This window comes from Anarhichas minor, unplaced genomic scaffold (genome assembly GCF_050575085.1).
Source record: "Anarhichas minor isolate MPS153535 unplaced genomic scaffold, ASM5057508v1 ptg000028l, whole genome shotgun sequence".
In the NCBI taxonomy this organism is placed as follows: Eukaryota; Metazoa; Chordata; class Actinopteri; order Perciformes; family Anarhichadidae; genus Anarhichas; species Anarhichas minor.
In genome coordinates, this window is record NW_027466474.1 from 6648421 (window position 1) to 6671308 (window position 22888).

Consider the following 22888-nt stretch of genomic DNA (forward strand, 5'->3'; position numbering starts at 1 on the left):
TTGCTCACTCACTGGAGAACTCTTTTCGAGTGTGAAATTCCTTCCCAATAATTATCTCGGCCTGGGGACTCTCCCTCACTTCATAAACATGAATCAGATGAGGCAGCACATATTTTGTTTGGAAGCTATATGGTTGACCCAGATGTTTAGAAGAAAAACACAACTATCCTGTTTTTGTTTTTCACAGTGGTTTAAGAAGCATCCAGATGTTTTACTTGAGTAAAAGATGACAGATGAAAATAACCAAGGACATTTACTGAAGCACTATACTTGTATTGAGATACGTGTATTTCACTTGAGTATTTTTTTTTTTAATACTCCATTTAGATTACAAAGATAGTTACCTGATAATTTTCAGATTACTATTTTAAATGTATTTAGCTGATGCTTTTATCCAATGCAACTTACAATAATTGCATTCAATCATGTGGATACAACCCAAACAATTGCAATCATGTAGTCAAAGTAAAATATGCTGAAATGCTAAATGTTGCATTTGGAGTAAATGCTGTTTACACATTCATCCATGAGTAGTAACAATCCAATGATATATCCACTAATAATAAAATACAACTATAGTGTAATATAAGTATAATGAAGCATAAATTGTAAATGCTAAAGTAAATTACAAGTACCCTACTTGTACTCTCGTCAATAATCTAGTACTTGAGTAAATGTAGTTACTTATTAAATTACATATTTTTCTAAATACTTTAGCATGGAGTTACCAGAAATGGGTGGGAACATGCAGTTAGTTTTTTACTCCCAGTAAAGTGTACTAGAATTATTATGTACTGTACATGGGGCAGGAACACATCAAAAACATGTGTCGAAGCACCACATTTATAAAGCGATAAATGACCTAAACTGTCAAAAGTTACGTGAATCCGAAGCAGATCCGAAGTGCAAACTCGTTCCACAACTGTAAACTACCGTAACTGTACTGGAGCTCAGCCATTGGTTAGAACGGTCCATCCGCCGGGGGAGGTAGGCGGGGGCGAGCCGTTGAATGACGGCCGTTGCTCTATTTACATTTGAGAGAGCAGAGACAGCCTCCAGGACCCACGCGGGGCCTACATATTTCTTATTTATACCGAGTAACGATATCAGATGAAAGAGGAGGAGCGCGTAATCGTTTTGTAATCACCGGGGGGGGGATGTTGCGGATCGTGCGCGGACATGCGTGACGGTACGACACGGTGTCGAGACCAAGCGGACGTCTTCACAGGTTGATGAGCTGTGGGGAAGCCAGCAAAAAAGTAGCCTACATGATTGTAGTCTATAGGCGGCTTCAACTGACACGGACTCACACGTAAAGGAGGAATAGGCGGTGCCTGCTAATCCCTGGAAAAATACAGTGGACCGGAATGAGACATTTAACGTTTTGCAGGTTGGGGTTTATTCGCTGAAGTTGACGCTCAGACTTCGGCTATAAAGCAGCGTGTAAGGGTTGTCTAACAGTCAGGACCGTCCGTCTGCCTTGCACATTTTGACATAAAGTCAATCAAATCGGTTATTCAAATCGGCGCTCTTATGTCAGTGACCTATATCTCATGCATGTGCGCCAAAAGCTCACAGTAACCTCTTCGCCGGGACCAGACAGCATGGGGATCAACGGGTTAGACAACCAAGCGCAGCCGTCCAGCGGAGCGTCCCGGGCGGAGGAGACAGCTGCGGATCCTCAGACGGAGCAAAGAGTTGCCCCTCGAGAAGCAGACTGCGGGAAGGATGACCAGGCGGCGGGCAGCGAGTGTAAAACCGTGCAGGAGGACAGCTCCGTGCATTTGTTGGAGGCCGGGAGCAAGCCGCCCCTCTGCCCGGTGTCGGACTCCGAGTCGGGGGTCCAGGTGGAGGAGTGCGGCCACGGAGGAGCCGCGTTCGTCCCACCCGAAGGAGGTTTCGGCTGGCTGGTGGTTTTCGCGGCAACCTGGTGCAACGGGTCGATCTTCGGCATTCAAAACTCTTTCGGCATCCTACACATGATGCTGATGAAGGAGCACGCAGACCCAGACGACAAGACGTCTCAGTTCAAAGTGGGTGAGTACCACCAGACAGTCTGCTGACGCGAGCCTGAGGATGAGGTGAAACAACAACACATCAACTGGTGCACAGATGCACATTTATTTTTGTGTGTGTTGGATGCATGATATGAAAAGCTAAAAGGTGGAAATGGGAGCTCCAGTGAATGATTTGATAGAATATCAGCATCACGAAAACAATCTCCTCATGTAACACCAGCTTAATACTAGTTTAGTGTATATATGCATCTATGCCACTTAAAGAAATATGGGTCATCTCAGAGTACAAGTGGGTTCACCCAGCACTTAGAGTAGCACAATAAACATTACATTACGTGCCTCGTCGATACATTTAAACTCTGCATGTTATTTTTGTTCAGAAAAGTGTGCTTTTTAAAAACTCCTCCTTCCTCCTTGTTTGACTTGGTCAGCTGCATGTTTTGGAGAGCACCATCGCTGATGTTCAATCATTAACAGGCATTTTGACTGAGCAGCTCTCTCCTTCCATTCATCAACATCACTGTTATATTAACTCCTTTAACTAGATGTGGCAAATCCATTTCCAGTTAGTCACAAATGGCTCTTTTGACAGTGATTTCCCCCAAAGGCTGAAAGTTATAGAAATGTACCCCAGGTATTTTAATTACTTGAAAAGTGTGACCCAGCAAACTTTACAAACTTGCAAAAAGTTTCTGCTCAGAATCTAAATATTCCACAGAATGTTGAATATCCAATATTTAATCTATTATTACATTACTTTTATGGTTTTTCCTTGTTCGGACTATTTACAGTTAAAAGACTCAAAAGAGATGGGAGGCATGTGACAAAACTCCTATGCATTCAAGACATCCATTATTACAATGTTAAATATAGTATATAAGCTAAAAGACCTCGGGATAATTTAATTCCAGGAATTTATATTCCTGTGTGTCACAGTAAAGCTGTTGTTGGCCACATGCTGTTCATGGCCAGATTAAGGCCAATGTTCACTTCTCTGTCTCCACTGTTAGATAAATATCACAAGCGTTCACTGGTGAATGTTCTGTCAAAATACTGGGTGGTGCAAGACTATGATACAGCTATATACTGGAACAGACACACACATCTTAATATATAAATCTCTTATGTTACTTTCAAGGAATAAGACCAAACAGTCTCCAGACGAACTTTGAAAACAAAGACTTCCCGAGCCTCCAATAACTGACATTTCCTTGCTTGTGTTTGTTACCGTAGTGGAAATGTTGAGAAAAAAAACCTCAGGCTCCACTTTATTGTCAATGAAGCATCTTTGGAGGTTTGGTCCCTTGATGGTTTTGCAGAGTTTTGGCCTCCAGCTTTGAAGTCGTTAATCACATAAACGACCACTGACTAAATAAGTTGTTATGGAAGTTCTTGTTAAGGGAAGAACTTTGAAATGGTCTGTTTTAGATTATAGTGAAAATAAATGTTTTTTAGGATGTCACGGGGCATGATGAGGACTCAAGCGCAGACAGTCAGAGTAGGGGAAAAAAGGTATTTAATAGCTCACAAACAAAAACAGGTAATCCAAGGACAAGACAAAAGACGAGGGGGAAAATCCGGCAGGACAAGGCAGGGCAGACAGACTGGGAAACCGGGAACAGGATGAGCAAAACGGGCGGGTAGGTAGGAAACAAACAAAATGATCTGGCAGTGAGTGAGTGAAAGACAGGGGTTTAAATAGTGAACTAGGCAGAGTGAACAGGTGAGACTAATGAGCTGATGAGGTGAGTGTGACTGGCAGGTGCACTGAATGAACTGATTAGGTGAGTGAGGAGCTACAGAAAGAAACAAAGACACAGAACACACAGGGCAAAGCCTGATCGTGACAGTACCCCCCCTCCAAGGGACGGATTCCAGACGTCCAAAAGAAAAACAAAAAACAAAAACATGAACATCTTCCAAGGGAGGGCGGTGGGGGCCCGGAGGAGGGTTATCACTCCTCCGAGGCCGAGAGTCAGAGTCCACAACCGGGTGGGTGGAGGGGGTCCAGAGGAGGGATGGCCGGCCTGGCAGACTGGGGAGACAGAGGGTCCGGAGGACGGAGCTCTGGAGACAGAGGGTCCGGAGGACGGAGCTCTGGAGACTGAGGGTCCGGAGGACGGAGCTCTGGAGACTGAGGGTCCGGAGGACGGAGCTCTGGAGACTGAGGGTCCGGAGGACGGAGCTCTGGAGACTGAGGGTCCGGAGGACGGAGCTCTGGAGACTGAGGGTCCGGAGGACGGAGCTCTGGAGACTGAGGGTCCGGAGGACGGAGCTCTGGAGACTGAGGGTCCGGGGGTCGGAACTCTGGAGACTGGGGGTCCGGGGGTCGGAACTCTGGAGACTGGGGGTCCGGGGGTCGGAACTCTGGAGACTGGGGGTCCGGGGGTCGGAACTCTGGAGACTGGGGGTCCGGGGGTCGGAACGCGGGAGACTGGGGGTCCGGGGGTCGGAACGCGGGAGACTGGGGGTCCGGGGGTCGGAACGCGGGAGACTGGGGGTCCGGGGGTCGGAACTCGGGAGACTGGGGGTCCGGGGGTCGGAACTCGGGAGACTGGGGGTCCGAACTCGGGAGACTGGGGGTCCGGGGGTCGGAACTCGGGAGACTGGGGGTCCGGAACTCGAGAGACTGGGGGTCGGAACTCGAGAGACTGGGGGTCGGAACTCGAGAGACTGGGGGTCGGAACTCGAGAGACTGGGGGTCGGAACTCGAGAGACTGGGGGTCGGAACTCGAGAGACTGGGGGTCGGAACTCGAGAGACTGGGGGTCGGAACTCGAGAGACTGGGGGTCGGAACTCGAGAGACTGGGAACCAGGAGGGGGTCGGAACTCGAGAGACTGGGAACCAGGAGGGGAACTGCACTCGAGAGACTGGGAACCAGGAGGGGAACTGCACTCGAGAGACTGGGAACCAGGAGGGGAACTGCACTCGAGAGACTGGGAACCAGGAGGGGAACTGCACTCGAGAGACTGGGAACCAGGAGGGGAACTGCACTCGAGAGACTGGGAACCAGGAGGGGAACTGCACTCGAGAGACTGGGAACCAGGAGGGGAACTGCACTCGAGAGACTGGGAACCAGGAGGGGAACTGCACTCGAGAGACTGGGAACCAGGAGGGGAACTGCACTCGAGAGACTGGGAACCAGGAGGGGAACTGCACTCGAGAGACTGGGAACCAGGAGGGGAACTGCACTCGAGAGACTGGGAACCAGGAGGGGAACTGCACTCGAGAGACTGGGAACCAGGAGGGGAACTGCACTCGAGAGACTGGGAACCAGGAGGGGAACTGCACTCGAGAGACTGGGAACCAGGAGGGGAACTGCACTCGAGAGACTGGGAACCGGACTGGGAACTGCACTCGAGAGACTGGAGATCGGACTGGGAACTGCACTCGAGAGACTGGAGATCGGACTGGGAACTGCACTCGAGAGACTGGAGATCGGACTGGGAACTGCACTCGAGAGACTGGAGATCGGACTGGGAACTGCACTCGAGAGACTGGAGATCGGACTGGGAACTGCACTCGAGAGACTGGAGATCGGACTGGGAAGACGGCGGCGGCCGGGACTGGAGGTCGCTGCGGTTCGGAGACGGCGGCGGCCGGGACTGGAGGTCGCTGCGGTTCGGAGACGGCGGCGGCCGGGACTGGAGGTCGCTGCGGTTCGGAGACGGCGGCGGCCGGGACTGGAGGTCGCTGCGGTTCGGAGACGGCGGCGGCCCGGACTGGAGGTCGCTGCGGTTCGGAGACGGCGGCGGCCCGGACTGGAGGTCGCTGCGGTTCGGAGACGGCGGCGGCCCGGACTGGAGGTCGCTGCGGTCCGGAGACGGCGGCGGCCGGGACTGGAGGTCGCTGCGGTTCGGAGACGGCGGCGGCCGGGACTGGAGGTCGCTGCGGTTCGGAGACGGCGGCGGCCGGGACTGGAGGTCGCTGCAGTTCGGCGGCGGCCTAGACTGGAGGTCGCTGCAGTTCGGCGGCGGCCGGGACTGGAGGTCGCTGCGGTTCGGAGACGGCGGCGGCCGGGACTGGAGGTCGCTGCGGTTCGGAGACGGCGGCGGCCGGGACTGGAGGTCGCTGCGGTTCGGAGACGGCGGCGGCCCGGACTGGAGGTCGCTGCGGTTCGGAGACGGCGGCGGCCCGGACTGGAGGTCGCTGCGGTTCGGAGACGGCGGCGGCCCGGACTGGAGGTCGCTGCGGTTCGGAGACGGCGGCGGCCCGGACTGGAGGTCGCTGCGGTTCGGAGACGGCGGCGGCCCGGACTGGAGGTCGCTGCGGTTCGGAGACGGCGGCGGCCCGGACTGGAGGTCGCTGCGGTCCGGAGACGGCGGCGGCCCGGACTGGAGGTCGCTGCGGTTCGGAGACGGCGGCGGCCCGGACTGGAGGTCGCTGCGGTCCGGAGACGGCGGCGGCCCGGACTGGAGGTCGCTGCGGTTCGGAGACGGCGGCGGCCCGGACTGGAGGTCGCTGCGGTTCGGAGACGGCGGCGGCCCGGACTGGAGGTCGCTGCGGTTCAAAGACGGCGGCGGCCCGGACTGGGGATAGCTGCTGCTCCGAGGCGACAGCTGGAGTCGGCTGGATCGCCGACCGGACACGGGGAGGTGGAGTCGGTCGGACCGCCGACAGGACACGGGGAGCTGGAGTTAGCTGCGGCCCAGCGGGAGCGGGGAATCGCTGCGGCCCAGCGGGAGCGGGGAATCGCTGCGGCCCAGCAGGAGCGGAAGTCTGACCCTTCTTTCTCTGTCTCCTACGAGTGTTGAGCTGGCAGTCCATCAGGTCGCGGTTCGCCTTCTGGACACTCCGAGGCCCACCAAAGGCCAGGCGGGTTCCCATGAACTGCTCATACCACTCAGGGAGACGGCACTCCAACCCATGGTCTGCTGAGTCCATTGTAGGCCAGATCATTCTGTCACGGGGCATGATGAGGACTCAAGCGCAGACAGTCAGAGTAGGGGAAAAAAGGTATTTAATAGCTCACAAACAAAAAAGGTAATCCAAGGACAAGACAAAAGACGAGGGGGAAAATCCGGCAGGACAAGGCAGGGCAGACAGACTGGGAAACCGGGAACAGGATGAGCAAAACGGGCGGGTAGGTAGGAAACAAACAAAATGATCTGGCAGTGAGTGAGTGAAAGACAGGGGTTTAAATAGTGAACTAGGCAGAGTGAACAGGTGAGACTAATGAGCTGATGAGGTGAGTGTGACTGGCAGGTGCACTGAATGAACTGATTAGGTGAGTGAGGAGCTACAGAAAGAAACAAAGACACAGAACACACAGGGCAAAGCCTGATCGTGACATAGGAGGGGAGTAGCATGTAACAAGAGTAGGTATTTTCTTAACTTCCCGTCAAGATCCAACATCACCAGCGAAGGTTCAGGTCAGGATGTCGGAAGGGATTACGGCTCTAAGACTGTTCCCTGGAACAAATTCAACATTTCTCATCAGCATGAAAAACATGAAGTGACAACCAAAAGGCTCAGGCATGATCAGCCTCATTTAGGCACAGGTTGATTCATTTAATGGCATCTTGAACCTTGTCATCTCTAATTTATGTGAAGGAAATGACTGTGTCTGGGGACAGGGCATCACATTACTTTCAGGTTTTGCGTGATAGAGAGTCTCAGAGTGTGTTGGGCCTGAAACAGATTCCAGGCCAGATGTATTATTTACAGTATCTCTTGCATTCAACAGAAGGCAGTTGCTGTCAAGGTATTACTTGCCAGCTTTCCCCCTTTTTTTTGGCTTGTGAAGGATTTCGTCTTCAGTCGTTCCTTGGATGTGATTCTTGGTTATTCTCATATGTGGAAGGATGAAGCTAGTAGGCCGAGTACTGACCTTTCCCCCCTGCAATAGAAGAAAACGGAGGGAAACAGCTTAACAACAATAGCCACAGTTGTACAACTTTTAAACAAATATCCAGTCTGAGAGAAGTTCAATTTACATGTGCAGAACATCTTAAAACAATATACTTCAAAAGCAATACATTACAGCGCAGCAGGAGAGAAGGCAACACAAAATGATTGAGATGTGATTAGCATTAGGTCTTTATAGCAAGCTTGATTAAACTAGGTATTTATTAAGCCTTCAGGGGTAAGCAAGAGATTTTCAAAATAGCTTTATAAGTATCAAGGTGGGGGATTGGAACCGCTTTTTTTTTTTTTTTAAGTTAAAGAAGTTAAAGAAGGTAGGGGGTTATGAGTTGCAGATGTTGGTGTTCTACTCAATGATTACAGCATGGCAAGGTTAGAAGTTTCATTTCTGTTGTACAAAATTGCTTGCATGTAAAAGATGTGTAACCAACACAACATTCTTTTAAAGTTAAAGACTGTGACGCTTCTAAAATCAGTGGGGAGTGATGAGGTGATGTGTGGTTGACCATAGGTGAGCCACATGTGCAAGATACTCAGAAAACGTTTGCAAACACTGGGAATGTGAGTAAAGAAAAGGGGCTGAGTGAGTAAGTGATTCATCTTTTCTTAATACTTGAAATGATTTCCCGTCTCTATGCAACTAGTGTGAAACAGATCAGTGGGAAGACTGCAACGAGACAAACAGAGGCTCATTCAAGTACAGTCTGTCCTATTTGTGTCTAAATGTAGAGCTCAAGGACTGGAGTTGTTTCACTCCAGACTATAAACCTTAGTGACAGCAGCATTTGGCCTTTAATGGAGTTTTCCATTAAATGCTAAAAAAGACACTGATTACACTTAAGAAACCAGACATCTTAACAACGTAAGTTGGATAATGGAAACATATCAGAAAGCTACAAGCAACTCTGTGCCACAATTACACATTGACGCACACTTAGTAGTAGTTCAGAGTAGCTCATAGTGATTGCAGTAATAGTGGAGAAACAATGGTAACACAAGTAAAACTAGTCGGAGATTGTGTGTGTTTAAATGTTGAGTTGTTTGTTTTATCATGATGCTCTTATTTGGCTTGGTACTTAGGCTATGATCGGATTTGTGTGTCCCGGGTTAGGATTAGGGTTGATGAAATATTGTAAATATGCATACTATGTTATAGCTATTTACTTATTAAACTTTTGCCCCGCTTCCCAGAGGAGCTATAACACGCTATGACCATGACACTTAGGAGACAGAAAGTGCATACCATTTCAAACCATTGGTGTTGCTTGTAATGCATCTGCTTTATGGAGCATCTTTGGCACCATTGAGCAACTTTCATAAGAACAAACGGGGCGCTGCCACCAACGCTGTATCCTATTCTCTTTATATATATATATATTTTTTTTAACCGCGTCCAATGTGGTTTGGATCCAATTTGCAAAAATCACATTTCATGTTTTTTTTTTTGCTGTCCACACTTTCTAAAATCAATCTGGAGACAATCTGGGAATGCCAAAACAACATTTGAGCTGACAGTTTTAACAAGGGCTTAGTATTGAAATAAAGTCAGTAAACATGTTTGTATTGAAGCTGCAGATAAACAGTACTTAGCAGGTGTTTATTACCTGGGAATTACTGTATATATTTAAATTGTATTATTGTCAGGGTGGAACAGCCTGGAATCAATTCAATTGATGTACAGGTAAATAAAAGTTGTATCGAACTAGCTAATCTTTAAAGGACAATGCCCAATTCTACCCATTCAATTCAAGCATACTAGCCGGCTTCAACACTGTATTCCTTAATATCCTCCTCAATTCTCAAAAGAGAAGAAAAACAAAAACATCCAGGATTCAATAAATGTGGCTATGCTGTCACACTCAAACTCCTCCAATCATTAGCTTACTGCTGTGCTTTGTAGTGCTGTATTGTAGTTCCGCTGCCCAGAATTTCCCCAGCATCTCCAGGGCAGCTACAAATCCCAGGTTGGCAGATCAGAGAGTACTGTGGCATTTTTGGCATTCCAAAGAGCAGGGGAATGGGTTTGGCTGGGATCAGAGTCTCTTAAAGCTCCACATAATCAGAAACAGGTACGTACAGATGATCAGAAGCAGGGATGGACTGTTTTGTTGAAAGTGGGTTTACTTTAACATCAATAAATTAAGGTATTTAATTATAGAAAGTTTTCTAGCTAGCAGGGGCGAATGTAAATAGTTAGGAAAAAAGAAGACAAACTCTCCCTAGCCAATACAAAGGAATGGATCGGTGATAAACAGCAACCTTTTCACAACTAGAAGTGAGCGTCTGTGGGAAATATGGTGTTAACTTCGAGAAACTCAAGCAGTGAGATCCAGCATGAGGTGAGGGCTACCAGTTGTAAGTTAGTGGAGTTATTTGAGTGTGATTTATGCCTGACGCATCTACAAAGGTCGTGGGTGTCTGTACAAAGTGACGTCACATCTTCAGACGCGGCCCTTCGCAGGTGTTTGGTGCGGCAGGTTTTTCCTTGTCCTTTTGCACATCCGCCCATCGCGGACCTCGATGGGGCGGAGAAAACAGATAACTTTGGATCATGAGACGTTTCCTCGTCACAATTCCGCTTCAGCTCATATGTCCGTACGACCGTCCTTGTGGAATGTATAACCAAGACTTTAGAGTAGCACAACAGATGGTGTTTCAGGAGTGAAGTTTGAGAGCCGAGTCGTGCTGCTACACACACATATGACCCACTGTCCTCTCTGCAAAACATATCCCATACACATCCATTCAACCCCATTATTAAACGTGCCAACACGAGCTGTTTGTGCAGCAGTGGATATTGGTAACTTGGAGCTTGATGTAACTGGTAAATATCTTGATTGGTCCCAAATGCAGACAGTTGGAGGCAGTAGGAAGAATTCAGTGATTTATTGTAAATGACTCACAGGCAGGGAGTCCAAATGGCAGGCAGGAAACCAGCAGACAGGCAACTGGCAGTAAAATTGCAACTTTGATGATCTGACAATGGAACAAAGGAAGTGAACGGTAAATGTAGAGAGTGGTTGACAAGGGAATGAGATGCAGGTGAGGAGGTGGGCGGGGAAGGCCAGGCAGAGCTGATTAGGGAGGTGGGAACAGGTGTGTGGACGGGTGTGAAAGTATGAGAAACTGACAACGTAAATACCTTTTTTAAAAATGTCTTATCTTCTCGGCACTTGCTTGATACAGCTTATATCTGCTAGCTACCTTCTGAAATAGCTTGTTTCTCTTTAATGCGATTTTATTGAGCGAATCTCTCAAAATGTAGCTTCTATCCTTGCTGTGTGCTCATAAAGGGTACAACACACTCAAACATCAAACTTGTTTTGGGATAAAAATCCATTTCTGCTAACTAGTGCTGTGCAACATAGGCAAACATAAAATCATTTCACAGTATGTCAACCTAATTTCCATAAGGCTGTTTAGTTTCTTTTAGTTTGTGTTTTTCAATTGAAGTGACCATGTGCGTCATGCAACAACATGTTGCCCAGCCGTAGCCTGCTAAAGACATTAAATGTGGCCTCGAGGAAATGGGCTTGTACCGCAGCCTTTCCGTTAATGCATTGTCTAGCTGATGGAATATTTCTCCCATGTGTCTAAAGATAAAAGTGTAATCCAACAGAAGGCATTTGGACGGTGATGTGTTTTTGATTGTTTTTGGCACTCTGGATGTGAAATGAAACAGGGACTATGAGGTTGATTTCTTTATATGTTAAAGTTGTGTGTTCAGTGAAATTCCTCAAAAATATAGTTTCTTACTTACTGCAGTGACATCTATCTAGGCAGATAGTTTTAGTTACACTGGAGGGAGATAACATTTAATTGGTACAGCCGGGAGCAACATGCCTTTCCAGAAAACAATGCATTTTCCTCTCAGGATAATCTAAAGAGCATGCTGTGAACATTTTATTTGAAAGAACATCCTACGTTACTTTACCACCAACACTGAGGAACGTAAAGTCTTTAATCCATATGCGGCTCATTTGATAGGAATATTAACACTTTAAAATTAAAGCTAAAAGTATAAGGCAAACACAACCAAACGGTGTCACTGTCCAAATACTTTGTTCTTGCACTATAGCTGCAAATTGACAGGTGTGCCTTTGTGAATTTCATTTTGGACTCCATATTGTAACCTCTGTGTTGGGGTAATTGTTCCATCACAGCTATGTAAAATGTAAAATATAATGTTGTTTTGAAAGGCGCGGAAGAACCTGAACGCCATAATGACTCAATTGTGGTAGAAAAGAGGGTTTGTTTGGCATGCAGGAGGATGTTTATGTAGATACTGAAATAAATTAGGACCAGTTTCAGCTTTGTACTCACACATGACATCAGTCAAAGTATAGACACAAAAGCACATATGTACATATTGTACAGAAATATATATTTGGTTTGGTCATAATTTGTCATGATATACATTGAAACAAATGAACATAGTTCTAAAAATAAGGAACTAGAGCGAAACTAATTACTGTTGTGAAACTCTCTCTGCACATTAAACATCCCCCAACAGTGTTTCCCTGCCAAAGAGAAGATAGTTCCTCCAATATACAGAAGGCCCACATAGACACTCACTCGCTGTCAGATTGCACCCTCACCTAAAGAGAGGAACGATTGTTAAGCCTCCTCACCACCATGAACACACACACACACACACACACTTTTCATTTCACTTCAGTCTCCATCCCCGTGTCCTTTTTCCTTTGTTTGGAGCCCTAATTGTCTGTAATGAATGCACTCCACTCAGTCTATTCACAGACCTTTAGCTTGTGCCAGGACAGGGGGAGATGGGTGCTTCGTGGTGGGGTTAGTTGGCAAAGAGAGGAGAGAGTGGAGGAATGAAAAGATGTTGCTTTGCTAGCCTCTGATTGAAGGTTGATCCTTATATCTTGGTTCAGTACGCAGGAACAGTGAGTGCACTTTCAAACGGGGACTGCAATCATCTTCTCCACAGTGGTTCAGTCAAGAAAGCATGTGGATGCAGACTCGAATGAAGTAATTGTGAAATTTGAACAGAACAACGTGACATTATGCTGGTACTGATGACTGCATGTTACAAGGCTGCTTCCAGTTACACAACTTTCTTCCTCTGAAGTATTTTTTTCTGAAACTGGACAAATGATTGAGGATGCAAATGGTGAAAGGAGTTGATTGTGGAAGACTAACCATTGAGTCCAGTGTAGTAGACCTCAACAATATGCAGACTTATCCCCCTATATGTATGCAGATATTGTGTCATCGACATAGTACAGTAGCCCTAACTGAAGAGATTATTGGCCAAAGTCCAATTTCAAGTCTGCTGTATGCGAAACCTTTAGAGAGCAGTCTAAGTTGACTTCCATTGTGGGGAGTTTAATCTCGGTATTACCATACTGGAAAGCCACATGTTTGCCCCTCGGGGCAAATATGTTGCAAGAGCTAAACGGAACATGTGTTGTACAGCGTAACATACAGTCATGCTCAACATTGTTGCCTGATGTTCAGTTCTGGACATTTTAAGGGTTCAATATATTTTAAACTGCTGTCAACAATATTTTTATATTGACGTTAATCGGATCAAATTACTATGTGTAATGTGAAAGCTTGTAGTGACAAACCAACAGAGAATTGGGAGCCAACTCTGCAGTTCCCCTCAGCTCTACGGAGCATTTAGCATCTTCTAGCTCATTGTTTTGGTTTTACGACTTTGAACTTTAATTCACTCTCACAAGTTTCACTTTCAGCCACAGCAGGCAGCTGTTTTTAGTGATCTTAAAAACCCTGCTGTATGCTACCTGCCCAGCACCAAACAGTGGACAGGCACAGTTTGGGACTAGCAGGTGAACAAACTTAAGCATTTAGCAGCTAAAGAGCCAGATACACCCCTCAGGTGTAGACTGCCTCTGAATGGTGTGGGGTCAATCTGAAGACCATTAAGTTTAAAGCACACCGAGTCCCATACTGAGAGTGCTTGTTAGCTCTCTAAATCAGTGGTGCAAAATGGTGCTATTGTAATGCTAAGGTGCTTATGGGAAGCCAAATCCAAACTCTAGGGCTAATCTGATCTCATGCGACTTTGTCATTGAGTTCCATCTTAATGGTATATTATGTATGGTGTTTCAGTTGAAATGGGTTGGGAGGACAACGTACAACAACCATTTGAAATTCAATATAGCATTTGACCTACTTTACTATTGCACCATACTGATATCCACTCCTGGATACACTGCAGGTATCTGCTGTATGCCTGCAGATGTGACGTGAAATGCTTTTTACTAAGACCAAAGAATTCCCCCCTTTCTTGTTCCATTTGGATAAATAAACTATAGGAAGACTTGGGTGCAGTCCCACCCTTAAACTACACAAACTTTACTTTGTAGTGTACGCCGTGTACCGGCAGATGTGTGCTTGTATAGTATAGAATATTTATGTCATCCGCCATAACAAAGACGGGTTGTACAGTGTTGTAGAGCTCATGTTTCACACTGAACTCAGAGCGTGTGTGTGTGTGTGTCTCGGTAGGTAAATCAGTCCATCCACCTGTTTTTCTTTCTCTCTGGTCTCATTCCCATTGAGCTGTTAGATCAGTGTGACCTACAGCCCAGACACCATGGTAGACATTAAAGCTACCTTTGCTCCCCGGGAGATTGGATCCAGACATTTGTTTGCGCTTCAGGGTACGCGGTGTCTCTGCTGGATCATTCTGGTCCGTTATGTTTCAACACTGGATGGATACTACACCACAGGCCGGATCTGTCCACTTTCATACACTTTTTGATCTGCTTAATCACCATGAGAAATCTAATACTGTGTGTCTGATGTAAGTAAAGACACATTAAAGAGCAGAGTTACATAAATTCATATTAATAGCAAGTCACATCAGATGGTAGAGGGTCTCACTGAGAGAGAGAGAGATATAGAGATAGAGAGATATATATATATATATATAGAGAGAGAGATTTCCAAGAAGAAATAGTGCATACAAAGGCCTTTATTTTTTCAAAGCTTCTGCAAATATGACATTTTCATGACATCAAGGTATCGTTGAAATGCCTACAAGGCAATTGGAGCACAAGATTCAACATGAAGCACACGTTTACCTTCGACTGTGGCCTCCATAGAGATCACAGGTGGCACGTTGTTCATACAATGACTTCCTTATACAAATGATATATTGTAAAATTATAAAGGAAAAGTCTATTTGATTTTTACTCCTCTTTCTACTGTAACAACTTGTATGTCCTGTTCTCGAGTGGGGCGCTATTTACACTAAAGTTGTTTGACTTTAAAACTATGTAATAAAAAAAGCTGCTTTGAAGCAAATTCTCAAGCTGCATATGACAAAATGAGCCAGTTTATTGTCTCCATGCAGGAAAGGGAACAGGTTTCTACTCATTAATTTGACTATATGTCAGTTTTATTGCATGGTATTGTATCCTGTATATACAATTACACATTGATTCACAGCACACATTTCATGTTACATGGAAATCTGAGCCTTGCTTGGTGCACAAACGGGTACAAGACTGTCTTTTATTTCCTTTAGGTGACAGCTACAACATACAGGGTATCCACATGTTTCTGACAATGAATTCTCTCTCCTCTCCACTTCCTCTCCAGCATGGGTCGGGGCCCTGGCCATGGGCATGATCTTCTTCTGTTCACCCGTGGTCAGCATGTTTACAGACCGCTTCGGCTGTAGGAAGACAGCAGTCAGCGGGGCATTGCTGGCTTTTATAGGGCTGCTCAGTACATCCTTTGCAAAGTAAGCTACTGTACATTTATAATTAAAGACACTACTTGTCCTGGCCCCACTTTGTGCCCATGATGTATTAATAGTACATGTTAGTCACAGAGCAAAGCATTTGTGTTTCTGAAAAATAAATACTCCGAGATGTTTGAAATGCTCAAAAATCTTAGTTTTTATATTTACCTTCTTTAGAAGCCCGTGGCCATGTTCCACTTTCTTGGACGAATTCTATACACACAGCAGCTGCACAGACCGAGAGAAAAAAACATGAAGATGCAACAATGCAAATAAAGCTATACGAACAATTCCACAGAAACCTTTTAGGAAAACCTTGGATGTCTTATTACCTACAAAAATCTAAAAGGGGCAGCCAGAATTACAGTTCCGCCTTATGTCTGATATATATTCCTGCGACTGTGTGCCTATGCGTTCTGTGTTGGCTCCTCTCGTGCACACCAGGCATACATAGTTCTCTGGCGGATCGTGCATAGAAACTAATTTATTGGCAGTCTCACCGGTCTTTTGTTGTTGTTGTAAGGGATGTAAGGTCATTTTTTGAAAACCCACCTCCCGGCCCTGATATCCAATCAAACTTCTGCAGTTTGCGGTCCGTAGCGTAGTCACATTTTTCAGAAGGTGCGCGGTGCGTCTCTGCCTGCTCTCTGTGAGCTCCGCAAACAATACCTGCGGCTCTGCGGAAGCTTTTCTCGGAATGTATAGATACCAGTCTGATCATCAAGTCAATTATATTTATATTTCCCAATATCACAAATCTCAAATTTGCCACAAGGGGCTTTGCAATGTGTACAACATACAACACCCTCTGTCCTTTGACCCTCAATTTCTTTTCTATTGCAGCTCCCTGAGCCTTCGCTATTTCACATATGGCATACTGTTCGGCTGTGGCTCCTCCTTTGCCTTCCAGCCCTCGTTGGTCATCCTCGGCCACTACTTCCGCCGGCGCCTCGGCCTCGCCAACGGTGTGGTGACGGCCGGTGCCAGCCTCTTCTCCATGGGCCTCCCGGTTTTCCTCAACAAGGTGGTGGAACCTCTGGGCCTCAGCAGGACCTTCCAGATTCTCAGCCTCTTCATGTTGGTCCAGGCCCTGCTGGCGCTGTTGTTCAAACCTTTACTGCCTGCTGGAGGAGGCATGGGACCCCCAGGCATGGGTCCTGGCCCTGCCAATCCCCAAACCCAGCCAGGGGCCACCGCTCAGGAGGGGAGCAGGTGGAGCAGGGTTCTGGGTGGGGTCAGAAGGTACTTCAACCTGCGTGTGTTCCACATCTTGACATACCGAGTGTGGGCGTTTGGAGTAGCAACAGCTGTACTGGGCTACTTTGTGCCGTATGTCCATCTGGTAAGAACAATAATGGAAATGCTTGTACTTAAATTATAAGTGCACATTGTGTGTTTGCTCCTGCCTTGAATTGGGTTATCGAAACTAAAGACTGTACAAATATTAAGAAAGCAGTTCCTTAAAGTTTATAACATCCTTAGATAAAATGGTATGTGACTGTGAAAATGTAGCAATCCTGACCTCTTAATTGATATTAGAGGGTTATATAAATAGCATTACGGTGTTGATTAGCTGCACAGCTGAAGCACATTACATAGCATGTGAACGTAACAGCTAATGTCCCTTTGTTTTTGTTTTTCAAATGCTGGCGTGGTTCAATACCACTGCTAATAACATGATGTCTGCCCTTGGCTTGTAAGCTACAGCACAGATTTGTTTACGTTGTTTCTCGTTCCCTGCTGGGGCTCAGCCCGCCAGCTGCTATCCATCTAAAACACACACACACGCCCCTCCAGTGGCTGTGAGGAAAAGGAGCATTTCTGATATTTCTCCAAAGACATTTTTTTTTGTTTCTTTTTAAAATTAAAAAATTATAAAAAAAAATGTGTAAAATAAAACGGATTAATTTTGGCTGCAAAAAGAGGAAACGTGATTTTTTTTTGGACTTAAATAATGTGATGAAAAAATAAAATAAAAATCACCTTCAAGTCAAAGTATAGTAATTAAGCTTTCATGATGATAACAATCTAAAATTCAGAGTAGATTTGAAAAATCTGCACGTGACCTATGGCTGACTTTGGTGTGAAATAGTGAGATAGTGAAGGAAGAGGACGAAGTGTAAAGCTGCAGCGTGTAGCTGTGAAGTTGATCTCCCTCTATCCAGATGTCGGATGTTCCAGCTCCGGCCTCCCTCTGTCAGGCCTGTTGTTTCAGGCTGGGCCCAGATGTAAACACAGCCCCGGTCTTTGTATTGGCTCAACCACCTCAGGAAACCTCTCCTGTATGGCCTCTCTGTGTCCCTAAACATGCCTATCCTATGGCCATTGATGAATGTAGAGCCCTTCAAAGCAGAGCAAATATTTGACAAGATCAGGAAAGACTTCAGAGGGCGGTTTAATGTTTTGGATCTGATTTGGGGGGTCAGGGCTGAGAGAGTGGGAGGGTCTGACCTATATGCGTTGGGTCTTCCTGGTCTGCTGTTCCAAAGGTCTGTGGATGGAGACGTTTTGTTGTTGTTAGACCTTTGCTTTGGGGCTATGGATGGACAATTCCTCAACCCCCCCCCCCCCCTAAATGCACACCCATTTGCTGAGTTAATTGACTTCATAGACTTGAAGCACATAAACATATCAGAAACCAGCAGGTTGTGTGATAAATAATTGAATATGAGTAGCTTCTGGTGAGCTTCTTGTGCAGCACAATCACATTGAATCAACAAGCACACAGCCAAAGCTCACGCAGCACTGTGTCTGTTTTTCTTTCCGTGTCTCAGATGAATTTTGTGAAGGAGCAGTACAAGGGGACCCAGAAGGAATGGGTTCTACTGGTATGCATAGGAGCATCATCTGGGGTGGGACGCCTCGCTTTCGGCAAAATCGGAGACCTCATTCCTGGTCTTCAAAAGATCTACATGCAGGTGAGGAAATATTTGAAGGCATAAAATGTGAAAATATAAAATGTGGAGAAACCAAGCAAGAATACATTTTGAAAGTATTCAACCGATAAATGCAGCTAGCAGCACTAGCACCAGAATTAACTAAATACAACAAGAAAGTCACCAAGTCTGCAAGACCGACAGCTCGTCCCTTCAGGCCTCCCTCCAAAACCACTTATGTATGTAAACATATAATAAACATAAATAATAAAACACTATTTGCTATCGTCGGTACTCACAGCTGTCAAGCTGGCAGCTTGTAGAAGGCTCCGGTGACGCGCAATGAGTGCACCGACAGAGAGAGAGAGAGAGTTGGGATGTAAAAGGTAATTTCAACAAATGTAACAAAAACATGTTTCTAAAAAACATTCCCTACCCTCGCTTTAAAAGTGGTATGAGGGTCTGAAGCATTGAGTCGAGATTGAAACTAGCTCGATCTCTAATACCGCCTATAGTCTCACTTTCAGCCTAACATGATTTTAATAGGTTTTGTAAGTACTACATGTACATTCCTGTGCTACAGTTTCACGATGATAATAGCTTGTAACAATATTAAAATTAAAAATCTGCCCACCAACTTCAACCTGAATTAGAAGACTTAAGGTTACCTATTAACAGTTGTTTTTGAGGCTCTTTGTCAGACGCTGTGAACTCTGTTATGTGCACTTTCCCTTTGTTTTACTCACCCCTCTGGCACACATACTATCCCACTGAGCCAGGATGTATTTAATGGTATTCTATTGAAAGGGTTATATAGTGTCACTAAGTTGAACATTATTTATTTTGATTTGTAACCAGAGAGATTCAGTGTCTTTAATGGCTTATTAGGCTGCAGATAAACATGACTCAGATGCTGATCTGCACACACTTACAGTACCAGAATAGAAATAAGCTTTTGTGTTGCCATAAGAATTACCTGTCTGGACTATAGCGGGGATGATTTAGTCTGGAGAAAATGGAAGCACAGCAGTTCAAAGCAGAGGTGAATAGAAACAAGATTTTTCATTTTGTGCTGGTGTATATGGAGCGCCTGCTGAATGCAAATGATCCATAGGCTCTGTTGGCCAGAACCACCACAATCTGCATGTTGTCAATCAAGTGTGTAGTTCAGCAGAGGGACACTGAGTCACACGTGACATTCATGATATTTCAATAAAATCGCTCTCCTTTTTTTCCAGAGATGTTAAGTATTGCTTTTCATCTTGCTTCCTTGTACAATGTAGTAATAAGAACTACCAGGTTCTGCAATAGCTTCTACCCCCAAACCATTAGACTCTTAACTCTCAGAACTGTTAATATTTTTGTCAAATTAAAGTCAGTTTAATAACAGAGAAAATATATTTTGCTTTTAGTTTTCAGCATTCAGATGCCCATCTGTCCGTGTAGCTATCTGTTCACAGGCAACTCAGTGCATCTTTACCACATTGTTTTCCGACTCAAATATGTAGGTTTCTACCAAGTCCTAATAGTAGCTGGAGGGTGTACTCTGTCGCACAAATAACACCATGAAGTCAAAAGGCCTGGAGGTCTGTTCTCGATGTACAAGTTCAACGAGGATAGAAACTGAGTCATCTGTACGGTATTTCTCCCCTCACTTCCTGTCATCAGCGAGCTGAAAACAAGCAAGCACCTACTGCAGCTATGGCCTATGAAACAGGCAGCCATGTCATTTAGAAATAGAAATACTAGAGAGACTTAAAGCTTGTTACCGTGTCTGTTTCAGGTGGTGTCCTTCATGGCTCTGGGCCTGATGTCCATGATGATCCCTCAGTGCTTGGTGTTCGAGGGACTGGTGGTTGTGTGCGTGTTCTTGGGGCTGTGTGATGGCTGCTTCCTCACCATGATGGCTCCCATAGCCTTCGAACTGGTCGGGCCCATGCAGGCCTCACAGGCTATCGGCTACCTTCTTGGCCTTATGTCTCTTCCCATGACTGCGGGTCCACCCATTGCTGGTGAGAAGCAAAACATAGCACTGATTTACACAGTACAATCCAGAATTAGCGTCATCTGGTTTCTTGCACTGTCTCCAGGATGTTGGCAGTAGCAGCGCACAGCAAGCTTTTTGATGTTAACAGAGTAAAACAGAATGTAGGGAGTAAAGGGAGAGTAAGACAAATGCAGGGCAAGATAGATCGTACAGCAGATTGTGTATGTAGAGAGGGTGACTCTGTGGGTTTATCTTCAGGGAAAAAAATCACATCAGGGTCAGATCTTAGTACTCAACTCCCCTTATGTCTCCTCTACCTCCTCCCTCTAATAACACCAGTGTATAGAAGTGCACTGTGGGCAGACCATTACATTGTTGACTGAGGAATCCTTGTGCTCTCTCATGCCAACATCTTTAAGATCCCACACATACCTGGACTGCTTTTACTACAAAACACTCAGCGTTCCTTTTGTGGCCCTGATTCAGGGATTGACAAAATGTATCAGCAACTATTTTCAGCAGTTGGTCAAAAAAATGTTTCACTATTTTCTTACATTTTTTAGGGAGAACAATTAATTGGTTTATCAAGACAATAATCGGCTGATAATGAAAGTTATGGTTGGTTGCAGCTCTAAAGTATATATGTCTTTCTTTTATATGCTTATATTAAATATATTAATACTTTTTTTGTTCTCTTAATCTTATTTTAGCAAAATGACTATCTGACTAAGTTGATTGCGCGTTTTGTCTCTGCACACAAAGACCTGCATTCAGACATAAAGTACCGTAATGTGGCATATGGTTTAGATTTTCCTCATGACTAACCACAGATGAAAACGTCATCTCCTGTAGTTAAACAAAACATGACATTGATAGGATGCAGACTATAATAACATGTTTTTTATGTAGATGTATTCATATTAAATTAAATATTAAGACATCTACATAAAAAACAAAAGCAGCTACATGGAGGCTCCTCACCAGTCTGAACGCGATTACCACGGTGTTGCTCTGTATTTACTCTACAGTACATGGACAAGAAAGCATACATTACAGGCAACAATGTGAGTGCACACCAATCCCGCTGCTCTCACGTCACAAGCTCAGCGTAGATTAAACATTTAGTGCAGTGTTGAACTTCTTGACCTTGCTTTGTCACTGTCGGTACAGTGTGTTTGCCTCAGGCTACATGCAGATAAGTTTAGAATGTGGATATACGATCCGTAGACAGGGCGAGGTTTTAGTGCTGGATTTGAACACAATAGTACAGTCGCCTTGTTGGGTTCTACTATTTTGATATGTAATGGTGTTATTGTGGCCATATCTTGTGTTGCCACTTATATTAATATTAGCTAATTAAAGTGGCTCGTGCATCAATGAGCCAAAACAATTGACAGACAAATCTAAGGCACTGTATTAAGCGCTGACGATGTCATGGTGTACTGACACACACTGGAGCACACTTCTACATAACTGCATAAAGGCAAGACATTAAACCACAAGAGGTCAGCAAAAACAGGATTTTTATCTGCCGTTACGTCGCTCTTTTTACAGGAATAGTCAACGTTTAGGGTAAATATGCGTATTTGAATCCAACTGTGTATTTTAAGACATAATAACATGAATCGTGTCCCCCTGCCTCCACTGCCCAGGTCTCCTACACGATTACTTTGGAAACTACACGGTGGCCTTCTCCCTGGCCGGGGTGCCTCCTATAGTGGGCGGCGTGGTGCTGTTCTTTGTGCCCCTGATACACCGCAGGCTCCAGGCAGCGGCATCAGCAGAGGAGACGTCCACAACTGACCACATGCTTCCCACCGCAACACCAGCGGGGGAGCCCAAGAGCTGCTCCAATGGAGACATCCTGCCCGGCTACACTGACGTAGAGACACACATCTGAGTCGCACTGTACAAAGGTTACCCATAATTATACGTATCAAGCATAGATCCTGTCGGTGCACTTTGATATATTATGTATACATATTTCTCATTCTTACAAGTTACTCTGCTTTTGCTTCTACTCCCCAGGGATTCAGCCCGCCAGCACCGCTTCTCACCCTTAGATTTCCCTCCTCTCAAACATGGACCTTCTGTCGACTGACGTTTTACACCCCCCCCCCCCCCCCCCCCCCCCCCCCCCCCCGGACTCTCATGGGCTGTTTGTTACAAGCTACAGAGAGGACGAAAAGAAGGCACATCAGCGTAGGATGATGGGAATGTATGAAGGAGGATAAGCACAACACAGTCTCAACTAGGATTGTTTAATCTGTGGGGACTCTGTAGTAACACATGCCTCCGAGAGGAAAGAAACGAAGAGATTTGAACTGACTGATTTCACAGCATTTATCATACTGCTTTAGTTTTTTGAAGCTCTAAAAAATACTATGCTTTGTTTCT

The 22888-nt window shown here is 45.6% G+C and overlaps 1 protein-coding gene and 1 long non-coding RNA gene across 8 annotated transcripts; one reads left to right on the top strand and one right to left on the bottom strand.

The window, feature by feature from the left end:
- The first annotated feature begins 1171 nt into the window (after window positions 1–1171).
- slc16a2 (solute carrier family 16 member 2) lies at window positions 1172–22594 on the top strand. The gene is made up of 6 exons (XM_076103724.1): window positions 1172–2037; window positions 15484–15628; window positions 16472–16970; window positions 18403–18546; window positions 20288–20516; window positions 22144–22594. Exons 1-6 carry the CDS (start codon window positions 1554–1556, stop codon window positions 22389–22391), a joined length of 1749 nt encoding a protein of 582 aa, XP_075959839.1. The 5' UTR covers window positions 1172–1553; the 3' UTR covers window positions 22392–22594.
- LOC142963030 (uncharacterized) lies at window positions 14845–20909 on the bottom strand. 7 transcript variants are annotated; one of them, XR_012957382.1, is made up of 5 exons: window positions 20274–20909; window positions 19481–19510; window positions 18804–18831; window positions 15797–18536; window positions 14845–15559 (listed from the first exon to the last, which is right to left on the bottom strand). It is a non-coding gene; the product is annotated as an uncharacterized LOC142963030 (long non-coding RNA). The 7 variants fall into 7 exon arrangements; XR_012957381.1 differs by lacking the exon at window positions 20274–20909 and having other exon boundaries at window positions 15797–17970; window positions 18080–18119; window positions 18368–18536; window positions 18804–20267; XR_012957377.1 differs by having other exon boundaries at window positions 18804–19510.
- Window positions 22595–22888: the final 294 nt, after the last annotated feature.

Coding starts and splice junctions, on each gene's coding strand:
- slc16a2 (XM_076103724.1), top strand. CDS start 1,554: ATGCATGTGCGCCAAAAGCTCACAGTAACCTCTTCGCCGGGACCAGAC. Junction 18,547..20,287: donor TTCAAAAGATCTACATGCAG/GTGAGGAAATAT, acceptor TGTCTGTTTCAG/GTGGTGTCCTTCATGGCTCT. Junction 20,517..22,143: donor TGCGGGTCCACCCATTGCTG/GTGAGAAGCAAA, acceptor TCCACTGCCCAG/GTCTCCTACACGATTACTTT.